Here is a 24058-nt window from a genome sequence, read left to right as displayed (position 1 = left end):
GTCCAACAACTCATGAATGGATAAACAAAATGTGACAGATCCATACTACAGTAAATTATTTGGCAATAAAATAGAATGAGGTACTAATACAAGTTATTACTTGGATGAGCCCCAGAAACATTATATGCTAAGCGAAAGAAGTCAGTTACAAAAGACCATGTATTGTATGATACCATTTATTTGAAATGTTCATAATTGGCAAATCTATAGAGACAGAAAGTGGATTAGTGTTTGCCTAAGGCAGAAAGTTGAGGGGAGGGAGACAGGAAACGGAAGTGACTGCTCATGGGTACAAGGTTTCTTTCTGGGGTGATATAAATGTTCTAAAATTAGATTATGTTGATGATTGCACATCTCCACAAATATGCTAAAAACTGTTCAATTGTACACTTTAAACAGATGAACTTTATGATATGTAATTTGTATCTCAAAAAAGCATTATGCTAAGTGAAAGAAGCCAGACTCAAAAGATTACATATTGTATGATTCTATTCATATGACATTGTGGAAAAAGCAAAACTATAAGGACAGAAATCACATTAGTGGCTGCCAGACACCCAGAGAAGCAAGTGGAGACTGACTATAAAGGGGCAAAAGAGAACTTGATGGGATGGTGGAAATATTCTATATATGGTTACACAATTTACACGCATTTGTCAAAATTCAAAGAACTGTACAGCTATGAAAGAGTGATTTTTAGGGGCACCCAGCTGGCTCAGTCAGTGGAGCACACAACTCTTGATTTCAGGGTTGTGAGTTCAACCCTATGTTGGGCCTAGAACTTACTTTAAAAAAAAAAAGTGAACTTAATGTAAATTGTACCCAAATAAACCTGACTTTTTAAAAAAGCCAAGTTTACATTGTAAGAAATGCAGAAAACAGTATTTGGAACCTTGAGACCCCAAGAATAGTGGAAACATTTACAATGTATCAAAATTCACTCTTAAGTTCTATAACATATGTGGCACATGCCTCCTACAAAGGTCATCAATATTATGTAATATTGCCTACGAAAAGAGTGGTAATGTAGTAGTAATATACATGAGGACCATGCAAAATTTGAGATCAAAGTTTAAAAAAAAAAAAGCCATCCCTCCAAAAAAACAAAGCAGTAAAACTCAACATAAATAAAAGAAAGTTATCTGGCCAAGTCCACTTAGGGGAGAAAATGGCATTTAAAGTACAGTCTTGAGAAACACTCAAGTGTAATCAAAGTAAACAGAGTGTAACCTCTAAACTGGGACATACCTTCAAAAAAAAAAGAAATTAAAACTGTATTGTTAACATATGTACAATAATCTGCACTAAGTAGGGAAAGGACTAAAGGGCAGAGTTTATCAGCATTTAGAAAGTACTAATCAAACAAGATAAAAACACTGATTCTTGTAGATACATAATTACTAGCTCTGTACTCTGAAACAGACATGGTTTATAAGGCTTCTACACAACCTCGAAGAATACCCCTCAAAACTATTTGCCTTCCAAGATGGCTTTCAAATTTGTTCTTCCAGTCTCTGATCCTAAAGAAGTGCCTATAATGACAGAAACTAGTATTCACTACCCCACTGTAGTTAACAGAGATTCTAAATTATAAATTTAAAAAAAGCTATGATTTTGATTAGCATGAGTCAATCCCCCAGAATCTGATCTGTGTTGAACGAGTAGATAAAACGGTATTTTGTATTCTGCAAAACTAAGGGCCAGAATACAGACCGAAGCAGTCACAAAGATCTGCCTTGACATCTCTTTCCTTAAAAGGAATATTTGTGTTTACAAAGAATATCCTTTACAGAGGGAACACTAGGGGGAAATGGGTGATGGGCAATGAGGAGGGTACATGTTGGGATGAGCACTGGGTGTTGTACATAAGCAATGAATCACGGGAATCTACCCCCAAAACTAAGAGCATACTGTATACACTGTATGTTAGCCAACTTAGCAATAAATTATAAAACAACAACAACAAAAACCCTATTGAGCCATGGACAAATTCCTTAGGAACTGTAGAATATTTGTGCTAAAAGAGACTGGAAGGGTCTTCTTTCTGAGCCTCTTCATTTTGCAGACGAAAGCTTAAATTACCTGCTTAAGCCCTCAAAGTTAATCAGTCTAGAAAGTCAGGCATTTAACACAAGTCTCCTGACTCCCCCAAGTCAATGTTTTTCCCATTGGACTATACTGCCTGCTTCATCAGAAAGCAATGACTAAGAACAATGATGAGGTCATACAGAGTTTGAATCCTAGCTCCCCCCCCACTGACTAGCTGTGGGACAGTAGGCAAGTAGGCAAGTTATTTAACATTTCTAAGCTTTATTGTACTCATCTGGAATTAGGGACAATGACACTTTCCATTAAACAGGTAGGATTAAATGAAGAATACACATAAAGTGCTTATCACAGAGCCCAGAACACAGTAAGTACACAATAAATTTTTAAATGGCTCAATTAACATATTAAATTAAAATATGTAATATGGACATTACACCAAATAACTCTCTAAAATACAACAATGACACATTATGATATGTATAATTTGTCAGGACATTCATTTTAATTGTAATTAATTATGTCAGAGAAAACTTACAAAGAGAGGAACAGAGAATCACAGCAAAAAATAAAGATGCAAAAAAACTACCAGATATTACTTTTAAACTCTTACCTTACCTTTTTATTATCACAGAATTGACTTTATTTTCAAGTATGTTATGTCAAGACCTATCTACTTATAAACCTACATCATTTTGAAAGGTTACTGGAGTCTAATCAGTGAGAAAACTTTCTATAGTCATTCTGAACCATAAACCCAAACTAAGTAATAAGCATATTTGCTAAAGAAAACTGATTCAATCACATTTTAAAACTTTATAATTATAGACTCATAAGAAGTTGTAAAAATAGTATTAAATTGTCCCATGTATGCTTCACCCAGCTTCCCCCCCAAGGGTAACTTCTTACATAACTGTGGTATATGATCAAAGGCAGGAAACTGACATGTGAATTAAGATATAATTCATATCATAAGATCACCTTTTTTTAAAAAAAGATTTTACTTTTTTTAAGTAATCTCTATACCAAACGTGGAACTCACAACCCTGAGATTGAGAGTCACAAACTCTTCTAAGCCAGCCAAGTGCCCCGATTACCTTTTTTTAAAAAAATGTTTATTTATTTATTTCGAGAGAGAACACACGAGTGTGAATGGGGAAGAGGCAGAGAGAGGGAGAGAGAGAGCAAATTACCATTTTAAAGTGTATAATGCAGTGGGTTTTAGTACAATCCTAGAATTGTACACCTATCACCACTAACCGACTTTTAAAGTACCATAATATCACCCCAACGACCAGAAAAATCTGTTCATTTTTTAAGTCTATTTAGCTCAAGTTAAAGGTAACTTTACATTTGCATTATTAATAATCCTGTTTATCAAAGCTAACATTTTCATTCCTGCATATCTACAATCAACATTTATGGAGCCCCTAGGTGAGACCTTAGATACTAACTGTACAAAGCCTCCGCCCTTCAAACAGTTGTCTAGTGAGAGGCAGACATGTGAGTAAATATTTACAAGTGAATATGGTAGATGCTATAATAAGGTCCCCCAAAGCACAGCCGAACAACACTGTGGAGGGAGTTTACCTTGGAATAACGTGAGAAGCTGATGGTCTACAAAGCAGTATAAAATGCATTGGGAGGACAACAGGAGACAAGTCTGGAAAGGAAGGCAGCAGAGGTAACGGAAGGGCATCTATGCCATGCTAAAAGACTGTTATCAAGTAAGTAATGGGAGAATCTTGAAGGATTTTAAAAAAGAGAAAATGATCAAAGTTGCATTTTGGAAGCATGTGAAAGATAGGAATGCGCCTACTGTTCCACAGGAAAGTAAAACCTAGACCATTAAGACCCTGTATTTGGCAAGCAGCAAATGGACAGCTTACTTTTAAATATATATATCGAAATATTTCTCTACCAGTCAGCAAATAGCCACAGCCCTAAGAGGCCTCTCCCTCTTCCCCAGGACCACTGTGAACCCCACCTCCCATGATTCAACACGAAATAGTGTCTGGCCCAGCAGAGGGCCATAGAGTCAATTCCAGCATGTTCTCGCAGAGTCTCGGTCAGTGAGGTATTCAACATGACTCACTGATTGTTGAGTTATTTTATTTTTATTTTTTAAGTAAGCTCTAGGCCCAGCGTGGGGCTTGAACCCACAACCCCAAGATCAAAAGTCGCATGCTCCACCAACTGAGCCAGCCAGGGGCCCCGATTATTGAGTATTTTAATTACCCCCACATGGGGGCCAACCTCAGTGAACGCCTTTAAATCATTAAAGTTCTCCTATCACAAACAGCTGCAACAACAAAAAATAGACATCCAACATTCTTTCATTTTCTCCAACCTGCTTCTCCAGATTCTCACTCCAGATTCTGACCAGGTATTTCTGCTGAGGGTTCATCTTGCTCCATCCCAGAGGTTTCTCTGGTTTTGATCTTTTCTTTCTCCTTATCAATTATCTTAATGCTCCCTCTAGTTTCACCAACTTCAGCTGTGGAAAATAAAGACTCTCCTGGCCATAGGCAGTGCCCCCACTGTGCAGACCCAGCCCTGAAATACCAGACCTGAAGTTACAGTACAGGAAGAGTCTCACTGAGTCTGTTAATCTAATCTAATTAAGAAACCATTGCAGGAGCGCCTGGGTGGCTCAGTGGGCTGAGTGTCCAACTCCGGCTCAGGTCATGATCTTGTGTGTTGGTGAGTTTAAGCCCCGCATCAGGCTCCATGCTAACAGCACAGAGACTGAAGCCTACTTTGGATTCTGTGTCTCCCTCTCTCTCTCTCTCTGACCCTCCCCTGCTTGCACTCTCTTTGTGTCTCAAAAAATAATACATTAAAAAAAATTTTTTAAAGAAATAACTGCAAAAAAAGTGAATAGAAAACTCTAAACATACTCAGTCCATCCCCAAAGTATCACTTTATACAATATTTTCATTTGTTTATATTGTCTCAAATTCCAGTTAATTAAAATATACACTATTGTGTTAAATAATGAAATTAAAGGAAATCAATCACATTATGCTCCAATGTGTATTTATACACATTATAACTGCACCTTTTTTAACACCGCCCACCACTACCAACAGGTGTGTCCACCAAAGAATTTGACAATAAGCAAAGGTATAACTTAGTAGTGATAACAATTAGAAATGATGTTACGAAGGGATATGTGGCTGGCTCAGTCGGTGGAGCATGCAACTCTTGATTCTGGGGTCATGAGTTTGATTCTGGGGTCCTAAGTTGGAGCCCCACAATGGGTGTAGAGCTTACTTTAAAAAAAGAAAAAGAAAGAAATAGTGATAAGAGATTGTATTAAATAAGTGGCCCAAGAATAAATTACGATAAAACAAAGGAGATCATAAGAGATGAACAGAAGAGCTATGGTGTTAGGAAATATGGTGGGAAATAAAACTATAGAATTCAAGATGTGAAGAAAAGGCTTTCCATTTTTTATTATTTTCTTTCAACCAGAAACTAAAGATATTTTATGTGAGATATATTCTTAGTAGGAATAGTCTGTATTACTTTTTAATGACATAGTAAAAGATATAATGTGCAGCAAGACAATATTATATCTGTCTCTTAAAAATAATCAGTCTAGGGGCACCTGGGTAGCTTAGTCGGTTAAGAGCCTGACTCTTGGCTTTGGCTCAGGTCATGATCGCCTGGTTCCTGAGTTCGAGCTCCACATCAGGCTCTGTGCTGACAGTGCAGAATCTGCTTGGGATTCTCTGTCTCCCTCTCTCTCTGCCACTTTCCCACTCGTGCTTACTCGCTTGCTCTCTCTCTCTCAAAAATAAACTTAAAAAAAATAATCAGTCTACTGTACCCAATATCAAAAATTAGAATATGAGAAATATGTGTTCTCTTTTACCATACAAATTAGAAAACAATTTAATTTTTTTTTTTTAGCATTTATTTATTTTTGAGAGAGAGAGAGAGAGACAGAGTGTGAGCTGGGAAGGGGCAGAAAGAGGGAGACACAGAAGCCAAAGCAGGCTTCAAGGCTCTAAGCTGTCAGCACAGAGCCCAATGTGGGGCTCAAACTCATAAACCTCGAGATCATGATCAGAGCTGAAGTCAGCAGCTTAACTGGCTGAGCCACCCAGGTGCCCCTACAATTCTTTTTTTTTTTTTTTTTTTTTTAATGTTTATTTGCTTTTGAGAGAGAGAGACAGACCACAAGTGGGGGAGGGGCAGAGAGAGAGAGGGAGACACAGAATGCAAAGCAGGCTGCAGGCCCTGAGCTGTCAGCACAGAGCCCAACGTGGGGCTCGAACTCATCAACTGTGAGATCACGACCTGAGCCAAAGTCAGACGCTCAACTGAGTCAACCAGGCACCCCAAATTAGAACACAATTCTTAGATGTGCTTTCTGTACTGTGGGTACTCATTTAGGTAAGCTTATCTAAATAAGATATACTTAAAAATAAGCAAAGTATTGATTTTTCAGATCAGCTATGTTGCTTATATATTCTGACACTGCAATAGCTGGTTCAGTATCTTATGTCCTGAAGCTACACCAAGCCAACTCCCAATCACTTTTTAAAAAAAAACCTTCACATAATGCTAGAATCTAAAGCTGGGTATAGATTAAGTTGCACCGTAGTACTAGGACTACCTTATGTTTTGATCAGATTTTTATCTTTTATGCAGCCAAATTTCTTCTGAGAGGACACCTAAAGAGCTGATATGGTATTTTGTTGTAGGGATGAGTGTATCCTATGAAACTGCAGGCTCTACATGCCTTGTAACATCCCAGGCATCACTGCCAGCCCATGGGGTCCTTCTGCCCTACAAACCTCCAATTCCATAATTACTCTGGAGGATTCTGGATTTTTCTAGAATCAAAAATCTGAAAGAGGGCAGGCTGGGTATTTTCTTCAGCCTAAATTATGCCCTAGAGGGGTGACTGGGTGGCTCAGTCAGTTAAGCATCCAACTTCAGCTCAGGTCACGATCTCATGGTCTGTGAGTTCGAGCCCCGCAAAAAGCTCTGTGCTGACATGACAGCTCAGAGCCTGGAGCCCACCTTGGATTCTGTGTCTCCCTTTCTCTCTGCTCCTCCCCTGCTCATGCTCTGTCTCTCCTTCAAAAAAGAAACATTCAAAAAATCTAAAAAAAAAAATTATCCCCTAGAAGTACTTGAGATCCTTAGATAAATTAATTCTACTTCCTTATGCTGTGATCAATGTTCTTATCTGCCTGGCTCATGTCTGACCAAACAATAATCTTAGTGGCATCTCCTGCATAGAGTACATGGAATCCTCTGGTACTTGTGAAACCAACCCTTCCACTTGGGTGTCCTCAAAATTAGGCTAAGGCCCAGACTAGAGGGCCCTGGAGTTAAATCAAGCAATATGGAAATAAGGCTTTGCACCTGCCTGGAGGCAAAGGATAATTTGCCTGACTATGGAGTGCCTGAATGGACTACCAGCTTATAAGGGTTCCTAATGATTTGGCTTTTTTCTACTATGAGTTCAATGAAAGTGGCCAGACTTTTGAGCGTGCCCTGGGGCATGCTGTTTTGATGAACCACTATTTCTTTCAGGTCTTGGGCCTGTGGGCCTTTGCTAATTTATCTGGCTCCCATAATACCACTTCACAGCAAGCCTCCTTAATCTCTCCAACAAAGTGGAGTGCCTGTATTGTCAGTCATTCCCCTATTCATCAGTCTTTAAACTATCCCTTCTTTTTCTCCTTTTCCAGAGCAAAATAACCTATTAGCATTGGCATTCTGCCGAACATTGATTGCCTAAATGCCAAACAGTACTTTCCTGGAGGTTCCCATCCCCAAAGCTCTAGCCTGGCATTGTGTGGAATGCTCAAAGTGCACCCTGTGTTGGGCTGGGAACTTCAGAGCTGGCAGGCAGGGGTTCACTGGGGAATCCAGGGAAGCATTCCTCCATCCTCTAGAAAAGCAATTTTTGGTGGTCACTTAGGTTTGGGAACAGAGATGCAGAATTGTGCCTCTTAGGGCTCCACTGGTCACATTTCTTAACTGTTAATGCACCATTTAGGCTGCATTATATCAGCCAAAAGATTTTCAAACATCAGCTGAATGTTGGGATTTGATACTCTCTTTTTTGGGGTGGATAAATAAGCTGATGCCACAGATGAGGTCCCCTGGAAACAAAAGTATATGCATAGTTGCTGCAGCCACAGAATTAGCACAGATTGATACATGACTCTACCTTTTTATATGATGCCACTGCTTTGTGAAGAATCTTAATTTGTGTTATATACTTTTGGAGTTAGATTTAATTCAACACCAGCTTTGTGTTATTTTTAGTTTAGACTAAGTCTTCTGAGCAGTCAAGAGTGATTGAAATTTGCTGACAGCAATTTTTCCTAGGCAACTAGATTGTTATTCGACTCCACTGTACCAGAGTACGTCAGATAAACATAGTAAAGACTAAATACATTTGGCTTTACATTTTTAGCTTTCCTACCTTCAAGTTGCCTGCTGTTACCTCAACCTGGAATGCCCTTTACCCATCCCCACAGCCCATTTTCTGCTTTTGGCACTCTTTCATGACCTAGTTCAAATCTCACCTCCTTTGAGAAATATTTAATTTCTATTCCCCCAGATTTGCACTGCCACAACATACTACCTTGTCTTAGTGCTGAATCCCATGAGATTTATTGTTTGCTATTTACATGTTTGCAAACAAGGGTCTTCCTACACCCCCAGTGCTTTAAGAGGTGAAGATTTCTTTGAAAAACAGTATAGAAATATAAAATAATCATATTCTTTCTAGGTCAGGGAAGACAAAAATAAAACCAATACACATAAGAGCATCAAATTGGAATGATGACCCATCATGACTCCTGCCCACCTGAAACTGGTATGCATATCTGCAAATAAACTTTTACCCTACAAGGGTAGAGAATCAGTTAAGGCCATTCAGAAATAAATCAAAAATTAGAAATATGAGATTCACTCTTGGGTTCTCCTTCTCCCTCATTATACTCAATCAACAATACTCATCAATTTTACTAAATATCTGTGTGACCCAGTACTAGTGATCTCTAACCTCAGAAAGCGTTAAGACCTACCTTGTTAAAACAGAAAGCTGAGGGGCGCCTGGGTGGCTCAGTCGGTTAAGCGTCCCACTTCGGCTCAGGTCATGATCTCACAGTCTGTGAGTTTGAGCCCCGCATCAGGCTCTGTGCTGATAGCTCAGAGCCTGGAGCCTGCTTCAGATTCTGTGTCTCCCTCTCACTCTGACCCTCCCCTATTCATGCTCTGTCTCTCTCTGCCTCAAAAATAAATAAACGTTAAAAAAAAAAAAAACCTAAAAAAAAAAACAAAACAGAAAGCTGAGCTCCATCCTCTGTATTTCTCATTCACTAAGTCAGCAGTGGGGCCAGAAATTTGCATTTGTAACAAGTGCCCAGGAGAACCTGATGCTGCTCATCCAGGAACCACACTTTGAGAACCATTGCTTTAATTCATCCCCCTATTCTATTCTCCTTGCTTTCTAACAAGGTTCCCAATTTCTACAAAAGGAAAAAGCCCCCTGAGTTGTGACACAGTAAGATGGCTCAAATAAGACATAAAAATAGCTAGGTTTGGTCCTGATCTAGAATGGTTTCCCTTGGTGGGCAGGGGTTGTCTACGTCTTTGAAATGACCCTTAACATACAGAAATGAGTCCTACAGCATTTCTGGAGTGGTCCAAAGTGTCTCTAAATACAGACCAGAAGATGAGGTCATGGTAATGCAAGGAGTCAGAAGTAGAAGAGGGGGAATGAAAGCTATAATCACTGTCAAAGGGGTGTTTTCTGTAGACAAGTGAATGGAGCTATTGTACACAAACTCAGTGGTTGCCAAGCATGTGGCCCAATTATTTTGCCTGTATGAGCATGGCACGGAAGGATCTCCTTAGAGGACTTGATTCACACAAGTTGGTGTTTAGTAGCAAGCAAAAGTCTGGAGAATTTGAACCTAACTATACAAGTTCCTGCTTTCCAAATCTAGGATATAATACAATTAAGTTGGAAAGACTACAAAAGTAAAACACCATCCTTAGAGATAGTACAGCATTTACAGTTGGTGAAAGACCAATATAGAAGATCTTGCTCAAAATATTGACAATAACACATGGTGGCCTTGGGCAGCAAGAAGTCCATAATTTAAATCTAGGGGTTAGCCTCCGAAACTGCTTTCCCTACTCTCTTGGGCTCCACTGCTATTTAAAATGTTTGTAAAAGTTCAAAAAGTTGTATTGGCCACCCACCAGATCTAAGGTCTTAAAGAAATGGGAGGTTTACTTCAGTGGCTAGGATGGATATGTGACAAGGTGTTTTGCTCTCTTAGGTGAAATACCATTCACTCTACAACATAGGAATGGAGATGCTTTAGTGGTCTTCAAAGTTCTCAGCTGCATGAGAGAACCATTCAGGTGGTTCACCTGAGCCCAAAGTATCAAGGCCAGAAAACAGAGGGACAACAACAGCCACCTGGCCTCCAGGAGAGCAGCACCTTCCTCCCTGAGCACCACGTAAGTAAGAAATAGAAGCTGTGAGGTTGCTGCCAATCCTCCATATTCCCATCTGTTGTATAAGCTCTGGCTAGGCAGAGCTGAAGAACAGTGTCCCACAGGAGGCTGCTCCATGGAACAGGGTCTACAGTCAGAATGTTACAGATGAGGCTATCAGAAGATGAATTCAGCTTAAAATAGACATAATTAGAAACAGGTTGGGAAGCATGGGTTTCTTCCTGTTGGGGCAAGAGGTTAGAAAATGAGGCTATGAGGAGATTTTATGTGGCATTGACTTAGGGGAAAGAGTGAAGGAAGCTTCTGTGGCTGTGGTGATCCCAATGTCAATATCCTAATTCCGCCAGACCTCCAACTCCCCATGAAGCACTGTACTACACAGTATTCATTTGATCTAAGCCTTCTAAACCTGCAGAGATGGAGGAAGGGGAGACCTGAAAGGCTTGAAATCCTAAGAGACAAACCAAAAAAATCATAGGAATTCTAGACCACAGCTCTACTAATTCAACCAAGGATAATTGCAGAAAGTTATCAGAGACCTCAAAGGCTCCATAAAATACCACATTTACATACCATACCTCTCACCAGGGAGAGGGGCTGCAAAGCAAAGTGGTTTGGAATGGGATGGGTTGAAACTGGTTTACAGTTGTTAGAGAATGTTTGTTGTTTTCAGACACATGAAATGTTATTTATTTTTTTAATGTTTATTTATTTTTGAGACAGAGAGAGACAGAGCATGAGCAGGGGAGGGGCAGAGAGAGAGGGAGACACAGAATCCGAAACAGGCTCCAGGCTCCGAGCTGTCAGCACAGAGCCCGACGCGGGGCTCGAACTCACGGACCGCGAGATCATGACCTGAGCCGGAGTCAGACACCCAACCGACTGAGCCACCCAGGAGCCCCAGACACATGAAATTTTAAAGTGCTGGAGTTAACTCAGCCATCACGTAGCACAAACAAATCAGAACAAATATTCATTCAACTATAAACATATAAGTCACTGTGATATAATTCTTAGGGTTTAAAATTTATAGCTTCCTCTTACTCTCCCCTTTAAAAATTCTAAAGTGTAATCTACTAAAAAAGAGTTATTAAAATAACCCAAAATATTTTACTATAATAATCATATCACTTAAATTACCACCTTGCTTATTTTGGGCTACACATTTTAATACCTATACATAAACCACTACAATTGTATAGTAAAAATGACTATTTTTTGTCTTAGGTTGTCTGATTTTTATCTTGGCAAACTTTTTTTTTAAGTGTGATATTAACACTAGCACAGACACGATCAACTTGTCTCTGGGCAATGTAACAAACAGAGGGCTCAAAAACCACATGCTCTTTTATTATACACTATGTTGAATTGCCTTGTCTAGCATATTCATTCCAAGCATTTAATTGAATGCAAATTCATACAAATGCCCTTGAGTAAAATCTGCTATGGTGAATGCTTCTAGGTTTCTCTTGGATGCCACTGCTATTTCCCTAAACTGGACTTTTTCAAAAGGAGAAAGAATAAGAGCATAAATACATATCTAAAATATACCTTTTGTCCTTAAAGGTTGATCTGCATTAGTTTTATACAATAGATATTTCCATATACAAATTAAGAAACAGAATATGAGTGCTTTTAGGATTCTAGAAGGCTAATTTTGGACCTTAGTTTCAAGAATTAGAGTCTGACTTACTATTTTAACAGATCCTGAGACACCATAATTACCTTTTTAAAACAAAGTTTTAGAAAAAAAACAATGAATTCACGAAAATACAACAGCTTTGTGTTTTTCTGTGAATAAAATTATCTTAATTCTCCAACAACATCCCTTTTGCATTAATGAAACCAAGGATTTTGCTTACCAAATATGAAACAGAAATTCTTAGAAAAGACAAATCATGGTCAGTCCAGGAAATAAATGCCCCTCTAAAGCCAAAGCTTTGGTAGGATAGAAGGAAAGCAAACCTGAACTCTTGAATTTTAGAGAAGAATTCTACTACAGAATCCAGTTATTCCAGCTTTGGATTGTACAATTTCACTGAGATTAATCAGACATCATTTTAAGGACACCTAAGGGTTAATTTATTTTCCAAAAACAAAATCCTATTTTTTATTTGAATAGAATAAGGCACAATGTAAGTACAGATTAGTCTGTTTAAATCTTGTTAGTATTTGTAAAGACATTACCAAATAATTTTCTCTTTACTATGAAATAAGTATTAATTATTGTTCTCATTTTACAGATGAGAAAATTAAGATACAGACAGGTGAACTGACTTAGGAAGTCAGGAGGAATACAGGGAACAAAGCTGGGATTTTATAGACAAAATGACCAGAGTTTCAATATAGTATAGCCACCTACTACTAGCTTTGAGCAAGTTCCTTCATCCAAGCCTTTCATCTGTAAAATGAGGATAATAACACCTACCTCTCAAATAGTTGATGTAAGGTATAAGCAAAGCACCTAGCAGAAAGCATAGTACAGAGTTGCCCATTCAAGAAAACATCAGCTCTCCCAGCAATCCACAATCTTATTTTCTTCAGCTGGTACAAGAGGTGTCTACTGAATCCAAATGCTATTGTGAGGTAAGTGAGAACACAAGCGGGGCACCTCGCAAGTATGGGGCTCAATACATTTGTTCTCTCCCCCAGTACTCCCTCTCTTACCCTAGGTCCCACAGTTACTAAATGGCTGAGCCGCAGTCAAATCCAGATCTTGGTTCTACTATAGAACTGTTTCTGTACATATGCATTTTATTTATGATAGTACCTCATTTAACTGCAAAAGCAAATTTAACCTAGCTGCTTGATCAGTTATTATTTTAATGTGTTCCCAGTAAAATCAAATTTATTTCTAGGGCAGCTTTACTTTTCAGTAATAGAAAAAAAGTAATATTTCAGACTTGAAAATATGTATTTTTGATATGAATTTCTACTGGCATTCCTTAATATATATTCTTAATATTTTATAAACTATTAAACTCAAAACAGTCAAAAATCTATTACTTAGGATATTACATATCTAAGCATTTAAATGAGTCCATTTGATATACTAAGTTCAAAGATATTAGGTAGCCTTTTCATTTTTCCTATTTGCTCCCAAATAAAATAACAAAGTAGGGTAGTAAATGTAGTAAATAAATGTACATATTCATAAATGAAACAGATGTGTAGAGATTACGGACTAGATCTGCATTTATGAAGCAATGACCTTCAAAACTGGCAGGGAGCTGTTAACAATGTTCTTCACAGGGGAGCAATTATATTACAACCCTATGTATACTTTCATTTCTCATGATCTACAAATACCTTTGCATATCAGAAAGAATAAAAGAATAGTCTGGTAACTGAGGCAATCTTTACTGAAAGGATATAAGGTGTTTTCCTTACCTTAATAATCACATCCTAAATGCTAGATCAGTAGAACTGGTGCAATATGAAAGGCTAGAACAATACTTTGACAGAATTTCCTACAACTGAAATTTACCAAATGTGGCTATTATGGCTCTAACCTAGTGATACATTTCTGACTCTCTAATACCCTAAGTGTTCTCTGATTATCCCAAGAAGTACTGAAATCACTCTACAATACATACCTTATTTAAAGAAAAATATGGCATACAATATTTTAAGGAAAATGATTCCAAATTATCACCAAGTTTTTTTTTTTTAAATACTGTACTGCAATTCCTAGAATGTTAGGAATATTGCTTTAACCTAGCAAGTAGCTCACAGCTCCTTTCCATACTGATTTAAAAGACCCAGTGCCCAATGCTTAACAAATAAGCGCATGCACAAACACACAAATACACACACTACAGAAATGTATAAGGGGTGAAAGTTACTAAGAAAAGCTCAATCTCTAAAAGCTTAAAAAAAGCTATATCCACAAAATATTAATTTCACATAATATCCTGTCTTTTTTGGGGTTTTTTTTGACATTTCCTCTCATTGGGTAAAAACAAAAGGAATTCACAATAGTGGTGCCAAAGACTGACAATATTACATAAATCTCAGAATTCCTGTATTTTTAAAATTTTCATGCAAGAATCACAATGCACAATCATTAACATGTCTAGACAGTGGACACTCACTACAGTATAATCATGTTACACCAAGCTTAATTTTTTATGTGGCCTGAATTTTTATAACACATTGACTTGTAACAATGTGAAAGAAGACCAGCAGGAAAAGAAACACAACCATAGTAAGATATAGCAAGCATAAACCCAGTAAGTCCTGTTAGACTTAAAAATACTGTTTTTCTTAACAGTAATAAAAACTACCCACAACTATAATACCAACCAACCAACCTCAAAGCTTCCACTAACTGGGAAAAAATAACTAGTTGTCTTATTGTGATACTGTAAAAGCCACAAGATTATCACTAGTGGAGTGGTGATGTGAATTTTGTTTCATTTGTACTCTATACCTTGGCAAAAGTTAATGACCTGCCCCAGGAATTTTATTTCACCATATACCCCAAAGTATTCTTAGGACTCACAAAGTCTAAATCTTAAACTGCCCTTTATATGCTATTGTGCAAATGCTTTAAATTTTAAAACAAAAGGATAAAGAGTTTAAAAGCTCTAGACAATGTATTCAAATGGTGAATATGTCAAGTCAATGTTTTCTCCTCCCCCACCCAAAAACAAACAAACAAAAAAAACTGTACATGTCATATAAAGATACAATAGAAACAAAAAGTAGCATGCCACTCATTCTGTGAGAAAATACAGAACATCTATCAGATTCAACTACCAAAATCCTTTTCACGTGATGGCTAGCATCTTTATGACTGTGTTTAAGTGGCCTTAAAAAGCGATGTTGTTCTCTTTGCCCTCCTGGATCTTTGACAGCAGTCAGCACTTATGCCCAGAGCTGGTTTGGAGAGTGGGAGAAAAGGGAAAGTGAGGAGAAGGCTGAACTGAGCACGGACTCAGCAGAGAGCAGCTGCTCTCACACACTACCCAGCGTCTTTCTCACACACCGCTATTTTCCGCTATTGAGCATTGTCAGCAAAAAAATAAATGGGGGGTTGGGGGCCCAGGAGACAAAGAGGGTAGAACCAGAGGCCGACAGTTTTTGTCTGCCACATCTGAGGCGAGAAGCCCCCTCTGGTTTCTTGCTGCAAAGGCAAGGGATCAGATGAGACCCCTCCGGGTCCAACTCAATTTGCTTCTCCAGAAAGAGCAGTTTCCGGCAGCGAGCGCAGGATCCTCCGGCTGCTGAACTAAACACCGGAGCATTGTCAATGTTTCCTATCACTGACTTTACAGAGGAGGAGAGAGGGCTGTGACTGCATTCCTGGGAAAGACTACTACTCCAGACGTTCCACACAGCAGTAGTGAAAACACATAAGAGGTTGTAAAAATCCCTTCCAAAATACCAGGTTTCTGAAGAAATGCTGCGAAGCATTAACGTATTGTTGGTGTTATTTGTAAGTCACCGATTCTTTCTCGCCACGGCCAATCCTCAAATCTCTGGTACTTGTTGCTAAATCTTTACCTCACGCCCCCCAGAATTGCCCAACACAAATGAGATCTGCGGAGCGAAAGGCGGGGTGGGGGGGGGGGGGGTGCTAATCCTGGGAGCCCAGAGGCTGGGCTCCCTTCCATAGGCCACTCTGCATGGGCTGCGCGTTCACTTCTACCTTCTGAGAGCTCTGACTCACAAATGCTGGGGGGGGGGGGGGGGGGTGATTATGACATACAGCATTATCCTTCCAACCAAAGATAGATAAGAAAAGCCGGCCAGCGGTCCTTGCCTGGCTGGAGAGCCAAAGCCTGTACCCCCCGACGGGGCGGCCGGGGTAGGAGCCTCCCGCCCTGCCCGCCTCTCTCTGGACGCCCGCGGAAGATGCTCCCCACCCCGCAGGCTCGAGGAGCCAGGATGGGGTGCCCTCACCCTGGGAGAGGGCAGAGGGATAGCTGAGGGTCCGGGACGGAGGGACTCTCACCGCAGCTGCGCGGAGCGCCTGGTACCCCGCCCCGGACCCGGTCTCGGGCGGAGGCGCTCTCTGCACCGGGGCCGTCCGCCGCAGCCGGGGACGGACAAAGCACCGGGGTCTGCGGCGACCCCGGGCGGCGGCGGCGGGCCAAGTTGGCCAGAGTCGGGGGACGAAGGGGTTTCGCGGGCAGGGAAGCGCGGCACTGACCTGGATGGTGCAGGTGTACTCGCTGTCGTCCAGCAGCCGCACGGTGCAGCTGTACTCGCGCTCCAGGCTCCTGCTGCTGCCGCTCATCAACCTGCTCAGCATCTTCCCGCCCGCCCGCCCGCCCCCGGGAGAGACGCGGCGGCGCTGCGGACCCCGGACCAGGCGCCCCTCAGCCGGGCAGCTCCTCGCGGGCCCCGGGCACCTGCACCATCACCCCAGCCGGGTCGCGGCCGCTGCCTCCTGCTGTCCCAGCTCCTCCTTCTTCTCCTCCTCCTTCTTCGCCACCGCCTCCCCCCAGCCCCGAGCAAGCGCCCCGCTCTCTCTCCTCCGCGCCCCACTCCCCATGCCCAGTTCGTGGGGCGGGGCCTCGGCCGGAGAGGGGCCAATGGGGGTCAGCGCGGCGGAACCGAGTGGCAGAGAGAAGAGCCAATCGAGATAGGGTATTGATATGATGGACAGGTGGGAGAAGCAATCACGGGAAAGCAGTCGGACAGAGCCTAGCGGGACCAGCCCTCTGGCGTCCCAAACGAGGGGCTCCTCTTGTCTCTGCGGTTCCTGTAGAAGCTCTTTCCCCTCCCCCAGGCCAGGTGTGGGCACCCGGCTGGATAAATGTCTGCTGCGTGGAATACGTTTAGACTCTGCTTCAGGGGCCAAGTCCCACACTCTGCAACGCCGCGAGTCCCGCCCTCTCGGGAGCCGGGGCGGTGCAAGAAAACAATCCCCGCACCTGCAGAATGCAGGCACCTTCCGCTCCGGACCAGGAGGCTGCCCCCACCTGAGCTGTACCCCAGGTGGGCGCGACGGGCCTCTGCCCCAGCCCTCTTATTTTGAACAACATCTATTTTACAGTAGCTACTTAAGTAAAAGCTGTAGGGTTCGAAAGGGCTCTTAAGCACTCGGGTTTAACCCCTAGGAAACCCTTCACTCTAACACCCTATGCCTCGCTTTTATTTTCAGAAGACAAAAGAGACTGAGGTGTGCTCCTTCAGCCGGTAGGGTGCAGAGGAAGTGGTGGGTCCTTTCCTTGCACCTTCAGAACTAGAATTACCGTATTTTCTTACTGCCTCAACAAAACACCAGAGTATGTCAGGAGGTATGTATCACAGAGGAAAAAAAAATTGTCTACTGCCCTTTGTGACCCCTTATCTAAAGATCTCACGTTCTTTATGAAAACTTCACCAAGAAACATAATATTCTCGCTCAAAATTTTTTGATGGAAGGAAACGTTATATAAAAGAATCATATCAACACAAAATTGATGCCAAAATATATTAATTTAATAAATAATGAAAGATGCATAATTTCCTATTATTTTAATTTATACTGTTCTTGTTTATACGGATAACAAACACATAAAAATGAAACCCTATATTAACTTAGAAAACAGCCAACTTTTAAAGTACTTGTTTGTTTGTTTACCCGGAGGCACCTGGCTGGCTCGGTGGGTACAGCATGTGACTCTTGATCTCAGGTCCTGAGCTCAAGCCCCTTTCTGGGCATAGAGCCTCCTTAAATATAGTATGCTTCTCTTGCGTCCTTGGTTTCCAATATTTCTCCCAATTTTTTTGCATGGGACCCTCTCCCACTTTAGTTATCACCTCTTTATTAGTTGCATTCTCATTTATGTCATTCAATAGTCATAAGAGGAGGTTTCGCTTTTCTTTTTTTTTTTTTCTTTTTTTTTAACGTTTATTTATTTTTGAGACAGAGAGAGACAGAGCATGAACGGGGGAGGGCTAGAGAGAGAGGGAGACACAGAATCTGAAGCAGGCTCCAGGCGCTGAGCTGTCAGCACAGAGCCCGACGCAGGGCTCGAACTCACGGACCGTGAGATCATAACCTGAGCCGAAGTCGGACGCTTAACCGACTGAGCCACCCAGGCGCCCCGAGGTTTCGCTTTTCAATGTAATCCTAGAGTTAAGAAACTAGAACAGTAAGTCAAATATTCTAGCCATTAAACCAGATGTGAGTTCCTCTACTTTGTAGCCACAGCAGGTAGCCTTGTATGTGCAACACAGTAAGTATTCAGTAAGTTTTTGTTGAATGAAGTAAATGAGATAGATATTTCATTGCATCTAAGTCCCGGGGAAAGATATGTGAAAAAATTAAGAATTTCAGGAAGGTCTTGGAGATAAATGAAATTATTAATATGTCAAAGTGATATTTTGCAAAACTCAGCTTTGTTGTGTAGTTGGGAGAAGACAATGAAAGATTTCAGGCAGGCAGAACTTATGTTGAAGGCAAAAGTTGCTCTTTGTTTACAGAATCTGTAAGAGCAAAAAAAAAATGTCCAAGAAGCTAGAGGAAGCCCAGTAGTTTGATGGTAGGGAAATGTCTTTAACAGGTTATGCAAATAAGCAGCTGTTAGAATAAAAAGGCAAAGCATCATGAATCCAGAAAAGCTCCCAGGAACTGAATGCAGTCTTTTTTCAGAGTATGACCATAGATGCAATCAACAGGGATGAGCCACAACAGTGGCTTCTATGCCAATGTGTTAAGTAACATTCCTGTTCAGCCTAAGAAAATCATATAAACTTAGATGGGCACCTCATTGAAAGACCAGTTACATATTCATCCATGCTTATGCATAATATCCAGAAAGAATTTCAAACTTTCCTTTACGCTCTTATTCAGAACACTTTGTCAGGAAAACAGAGGATGGATGCATAATGGAAGAAAAGCAAGAAACTATCAGTTTCTGGTGAAATGTATGCCTATTTAGGGATTGAGAGCAGAAGCCTGGGAGAAACTAAAAAGAAAAGACACATAAAATCACACTGAGGAATATTTTGTTTGTCTTTGTTTTTGTCAAGCCTTTTGAGCAGGATATCCAGGATAAAAAGGGTGTGTTCAATAAAAGGCCTCATGTGCCCTTGATAATCAGAGCATCATAGCTTTCATTAATTTTTTGGGTATAAAGGAGGCCATATTTAAAATTCCAAACTACAATAACTCTGAGCTCCCACCTTCCAAATTATTAGGATATTGGCTCCCTTTAAAGTTTCCCTCCCTTCTCTACTGTTGAGGAGTCCCTAAGGGTGATTCTGTCACCAACATATGCCTGAAATAACTGAATTACTCCTGCCTGTATTTCAGATGTCACATACCCTGATGTTCTGGGATACTGATCTCTCTCCAGCCAATGAAACTTTCACCATTGCCTTGGGATCCAGCAGGAAGAAGCACTGCCTCCTCTTCACCAGGACATCACAAACCCTGGTTCTTCCCATCATAGTCTCCTTATAGCACAGCTAAGACCAGGGTTATATAACAATATTAAAAAGGAAGAGCAATACAGAGTAAACTGCAGGTATGACATGGCTACTCTCAAAGCCCTTATGGACTACAGGCCTGCCTTATTGTTGAGCTTGCAGCCAGGGTCTATGTGGCTAATGACAGCCCCCCTCTCCATCAAGAGTTCCCCTGACCCTGTCTTGAGCATTCAGGCTCAACCACTCAGAGAAGAAAACAACTCTCCTCACCCAGTTTAAGGTGCATTTTCAAAGTCCCACCCTCTGTCCCGGTTGCTGCCTTTCCATAGGATGACTGACCATGGGAATACCTACTCCTTTAGAGGAAACCCCACCTTCCATCCTGAGGAGTGTGACCTTAACCTTTGACCCAACTGGACTATCACCTTCATAACATGAGTCCAAACCCAGCACATTTCTCACAAAGACTGAGTTAATCTTTATAAATAGGTCTAGGTAGAGCCTCACCAAAGCCAGTCCAGTGCCTTTGCCTAATTATTTCTCCAGTAAGCAGTAAGGATTATGCCTGTCCTTGTTTGCCTGTATCTTTTAGAGCTCAGCTTTTGTTCTTCTAAGAGCAAGGGCTGAAACAAGGACATTCGCATCTCCACAGAAACAACACATATGTGGTCTACATCCACAGAGAGAAAAGGAACAGTTTTTCTCTTCTGCATCAATGTCTGCGGAAGCAATGCTCCTGCTCCACACACAAAGATTTGCATATCCAAATGGAGCACTCTGCTTCACAAACTAAAGCATCTACACTCAAGTTATAGTTTTCCAAGAGTAATAAATGTATACTTGCTTTAACATGAATAGTTAAACAATCCATGTAGTTTTTCCAGAGCAGTCTGCCTCTGAAGAAATGTTCAAGTCTTCTCTTTCATCAGGACAGAAATCACCAATGGTTTAAGAAAGCTTTTCTACCTTCTACTAACTCTTAGGATTTTCAGTTAGCCCCCATTACATTTAGAAGAATTTTTAATGTGTATTTCTATGTGGAAATATAAGTGCATGTATTGTTTTTATTCCAAACTACATTTATTGATCATTTACTGTGTGTTAGGCACATACTCTATGACAGCTTTCTAGAAAACATAGACATAGCCCAAAGAATATGGGAAAATGAGATGTACAAACAAAAAAGTTCACAATCTAGGAGAGAGTGTTGGGTATATACACAGTTAGCTATTATACAACATATGGAGCATGAGTAAAGTACTATAAGAGAACAACAAATGGTACAATTATTTAAGCATGGGAGACAGCACAGTCTCCCATGAGAAAGCATTTGAGTTGAGCCCCTAGGAATGAATAGTATGGTGATGGGTGTAGACAGCAGAAGAGCAAGATATGGTATGAGGAGTGACATTTTAAGTAGAGGAAACAGCATGATAAAGACATAGAAGAACAAATATGTATAGCATGTTTTAGAAATTGCAAGTGCCCCTGGATAGATAGCACATGGGCTGCATTGGCTGGGAAGAAATGGACTGAGGACAAATCATATAGAACCTTCCATGCCATAGTTAGGAATTTGGACTCTGTTGTATAGACTGGTTGTGGGGGGTTGGGAGTGTTGCAGGTTTTTAAGCAGCGAAATGACAGAATCAGATCTGTGTTTTGGAACTAATCATTTTGATAGTGTCAATGTTTAAATTATAGCAAGAGGTGATTATTTACTATGGAAAAAATACATTCTGAAAACAATAGAATGTCTTTAATGAGGCATCAGAAGCATTTATAATAGGTGTCTCAGATGTGAGTGACAGGCTTTATTATATTCTCCAGTTATGGTTCATTTTCCTTATATTTCCAGCCAGTCTTCAGTTATTGTTCTAGAAATGAAATGTATATGAAACAAAGCAAATTAATTCATTTATTCACAAAAGATTATTAATGGTCTACTATGTGCAAGTCCCCATGCCAGGTGCTGAGAGAATTCAAAGATGAATAAAATATATTCCCAATCCTCATAGAATTTACAGCTCTATGCAATCTGCAAAATTACTTCAACATTTATTAAGTATTCAGTTTGTGTAGATTAAAATTCAACACACATTGGTCAAATATATATATATATGTATATTTCTCATAAATATATATATGTGTATACATATATATATTTATGAGAAAGACAGCAAAGATAGGAGAAACAGCCTAAATATGGGCAAAGAAAGTATATAAATATGAAGAAATTAGAACAGCCCATATTTCTTGATTAATAGTGTCAATTGACAATTTGCTCTGCAAAATGAAATAATTAACATTACTGTACTTCCTCCCAAACTCTGACTCTAACTCCCAATCTTTGTGGTTCATATTATTTCTATTTTGTCAGGGTTTATAATATTTATGGCTTCTGGCAACTGATTTCCTCTAGTTATTTAATCTTACTTCTGTATTCAAATGGATTCAGGGCTTTTACCACCAGTCCTTTTATCCTCCAGATTCACCATTCACATTTTACTCATGTCCTGGTACATGGGATTTTTCCGCTAAGTAGTTTAAGAATGGCTAATGGCCACATTACCTTTCTTTCTTTCTTTCTTTCTTTTCTTCTTTCTAAACATACAGTGTTTTGTGAGTTTCAGGTGTATAATATAGTGATCCAACAATTCCATACATAAATCACCTGGTGCTCATCATGACAAGTGACCTCCTTTATCCCCATCACCTATTTCACCCATCCCCCCACCCACCTCCCTACTGGTAACCATCAGTTTGTTCTCTACAATTAAGAGTTTGTTGGGGCGCCTGGGTGGCGCAGTCGGTTAAGCGTCCGACTTCAGCCAGGTCACGATCTCGCGGTCCGTGAGTTCGAGCCCCGCGTCAGGCTCTGGGCTGATGGCTCGGAGCCTGGAGCCTGTTTCCGATTCTGTGTCTCCCTCTCTCTCTGCCCCTCCCCTGTTCATGCTCTGTCTCTCTCTGTCCCAAAAATAAAAAAAAAAAAAAAAAAAAAAAGAGTTTGTTTCTTGATTTGTCTCTCTCTCTCTCTTTCTCTTTCTCTCTCTCTTCCCACCCCCTTTGCTCATTTCTTTTGTTTCTTAAATTCCACATATTCCACATATGAATGAAATTATATGGTATTTGTCTTTCTCTGACTGACCTATTCCACTTAGCATTATACTCTCCAGCTTCATCCATGTCATTGCAAATGGCAGGATTCATTCTTTTTTATGGCTGAATAATATTCCATTGTAAATATACACCACATCTTATTTATCCATTCATCCTTGATGGACACTTCAGATGCTTCCATAATTTGGCTATTGTAAATAATGCTGTGATAAAAATAGAGGTGCATGTATCCCTTCATATTAGTGTTTTTGTATTCTTTGGGTAAATACCCAATAGTGCAATTACTGGATGATATGGTAGTTCTATTTTTAATTTTTTGAGGAACCTCCATATTCCACAGTGACTATACCAGTCTGCACTCCCAACAGTGCATGAGTTTTTCAAAAGTCTCAGCATCCTTGCCAACACCTGTTGTTTCTTATGTTGTTTATTTTAGTCATTCTGATAGATGTGAGGTGATATCTCATTGTGGTTTTGATTTGCATTTCCCTGATGATAAGTGATGTCGAACATCTCTTCATGTGTCTGATGGCCATGTGTATGTCTTCTCTGGAGAAATGTCTGTTCCTCTCTTCTGCCCATTTTTAAATTGGATTATTTGTTTTTTGGGGTATTACCTGCATTCTTTCTTGTCTACTTGTTGCATTTATACTTGAATAAATACTTGTATAGAAATATTACTTTGGGCTCACATTTTTTTCATTTTCTTTCTCTCAGAATTTTACAGTCATTGCTCCTTTGTCTTTTTTCCTGATATTTGCTATAGAGAAGTCTCAGATGAATCAAAATTTTCCCTATACATGATTTTCTTTTTTTTCAAGATATCTGAAAGATTTATACATTTAACCCTGAAGTTTAAGAACTTAGAATATATCTCTATGTTAATTTTTCTAAATCAATTTTCCCTGGTATAAGATGGGTAGTTTTCTGAACAATAATTCTTATTACCTTTGCATTTGTTGGGTTCTCTTCCTCTGGGATGCCAGTTAGCCCAATTTTGGATCATATTTGACTA

General features: G+C 40.1%; 1 protein-coding gene across 7 annotated transcripts in view; it reads right to left on the bottom strand.

Moving 5' to 3' along the window:
• FRMD5 (FERM domain containing 5) overlaps positions 1-16819 on the bottom strand; it is a 328234-nt gene extending 311415 nt beyond the window's left edge. For 5 of the 7 annotated variants that reach the window (XM_060618708.3, XM_060618707.2, XM_060618704.3 and 2 more), the window contains exon 1: positions 16712-16818. In XM_060618708.3, coding sequence (XP_060474691.1) covers positions 16712-16813 — 102 coding nt within the window. In that variant the 5' untranslated portion in view covers positions 16814-16818. Of the gene's footprint in view, positions 1-16711 lie in introns of all 7 variants that reach the window. The other 2 variants (XM_060618711.2, XM_060618706.3) reach the window with 1 other exon arrangement.
• Positions 16820-24058: the final 7239 nt, after the last annotated feature.

This window comes from Panthera onca, chromosome B3 (genome assembly GCF_046562875.1).
Source record: "Panthera onca isolate mPanOnc1 chromosome B3, mPanOnc1 haplotype 2, whole genome shotgun sequence".
Classification (NCBI taxonomy): Eukaryota; Metazoa; Chordata; class Mammalia; order Carnivora; family Felidae; genus Panthera; species Panthera onca.
This window is presented reverse-complemented; position numbering and strand designations above follow the sequence as displayed.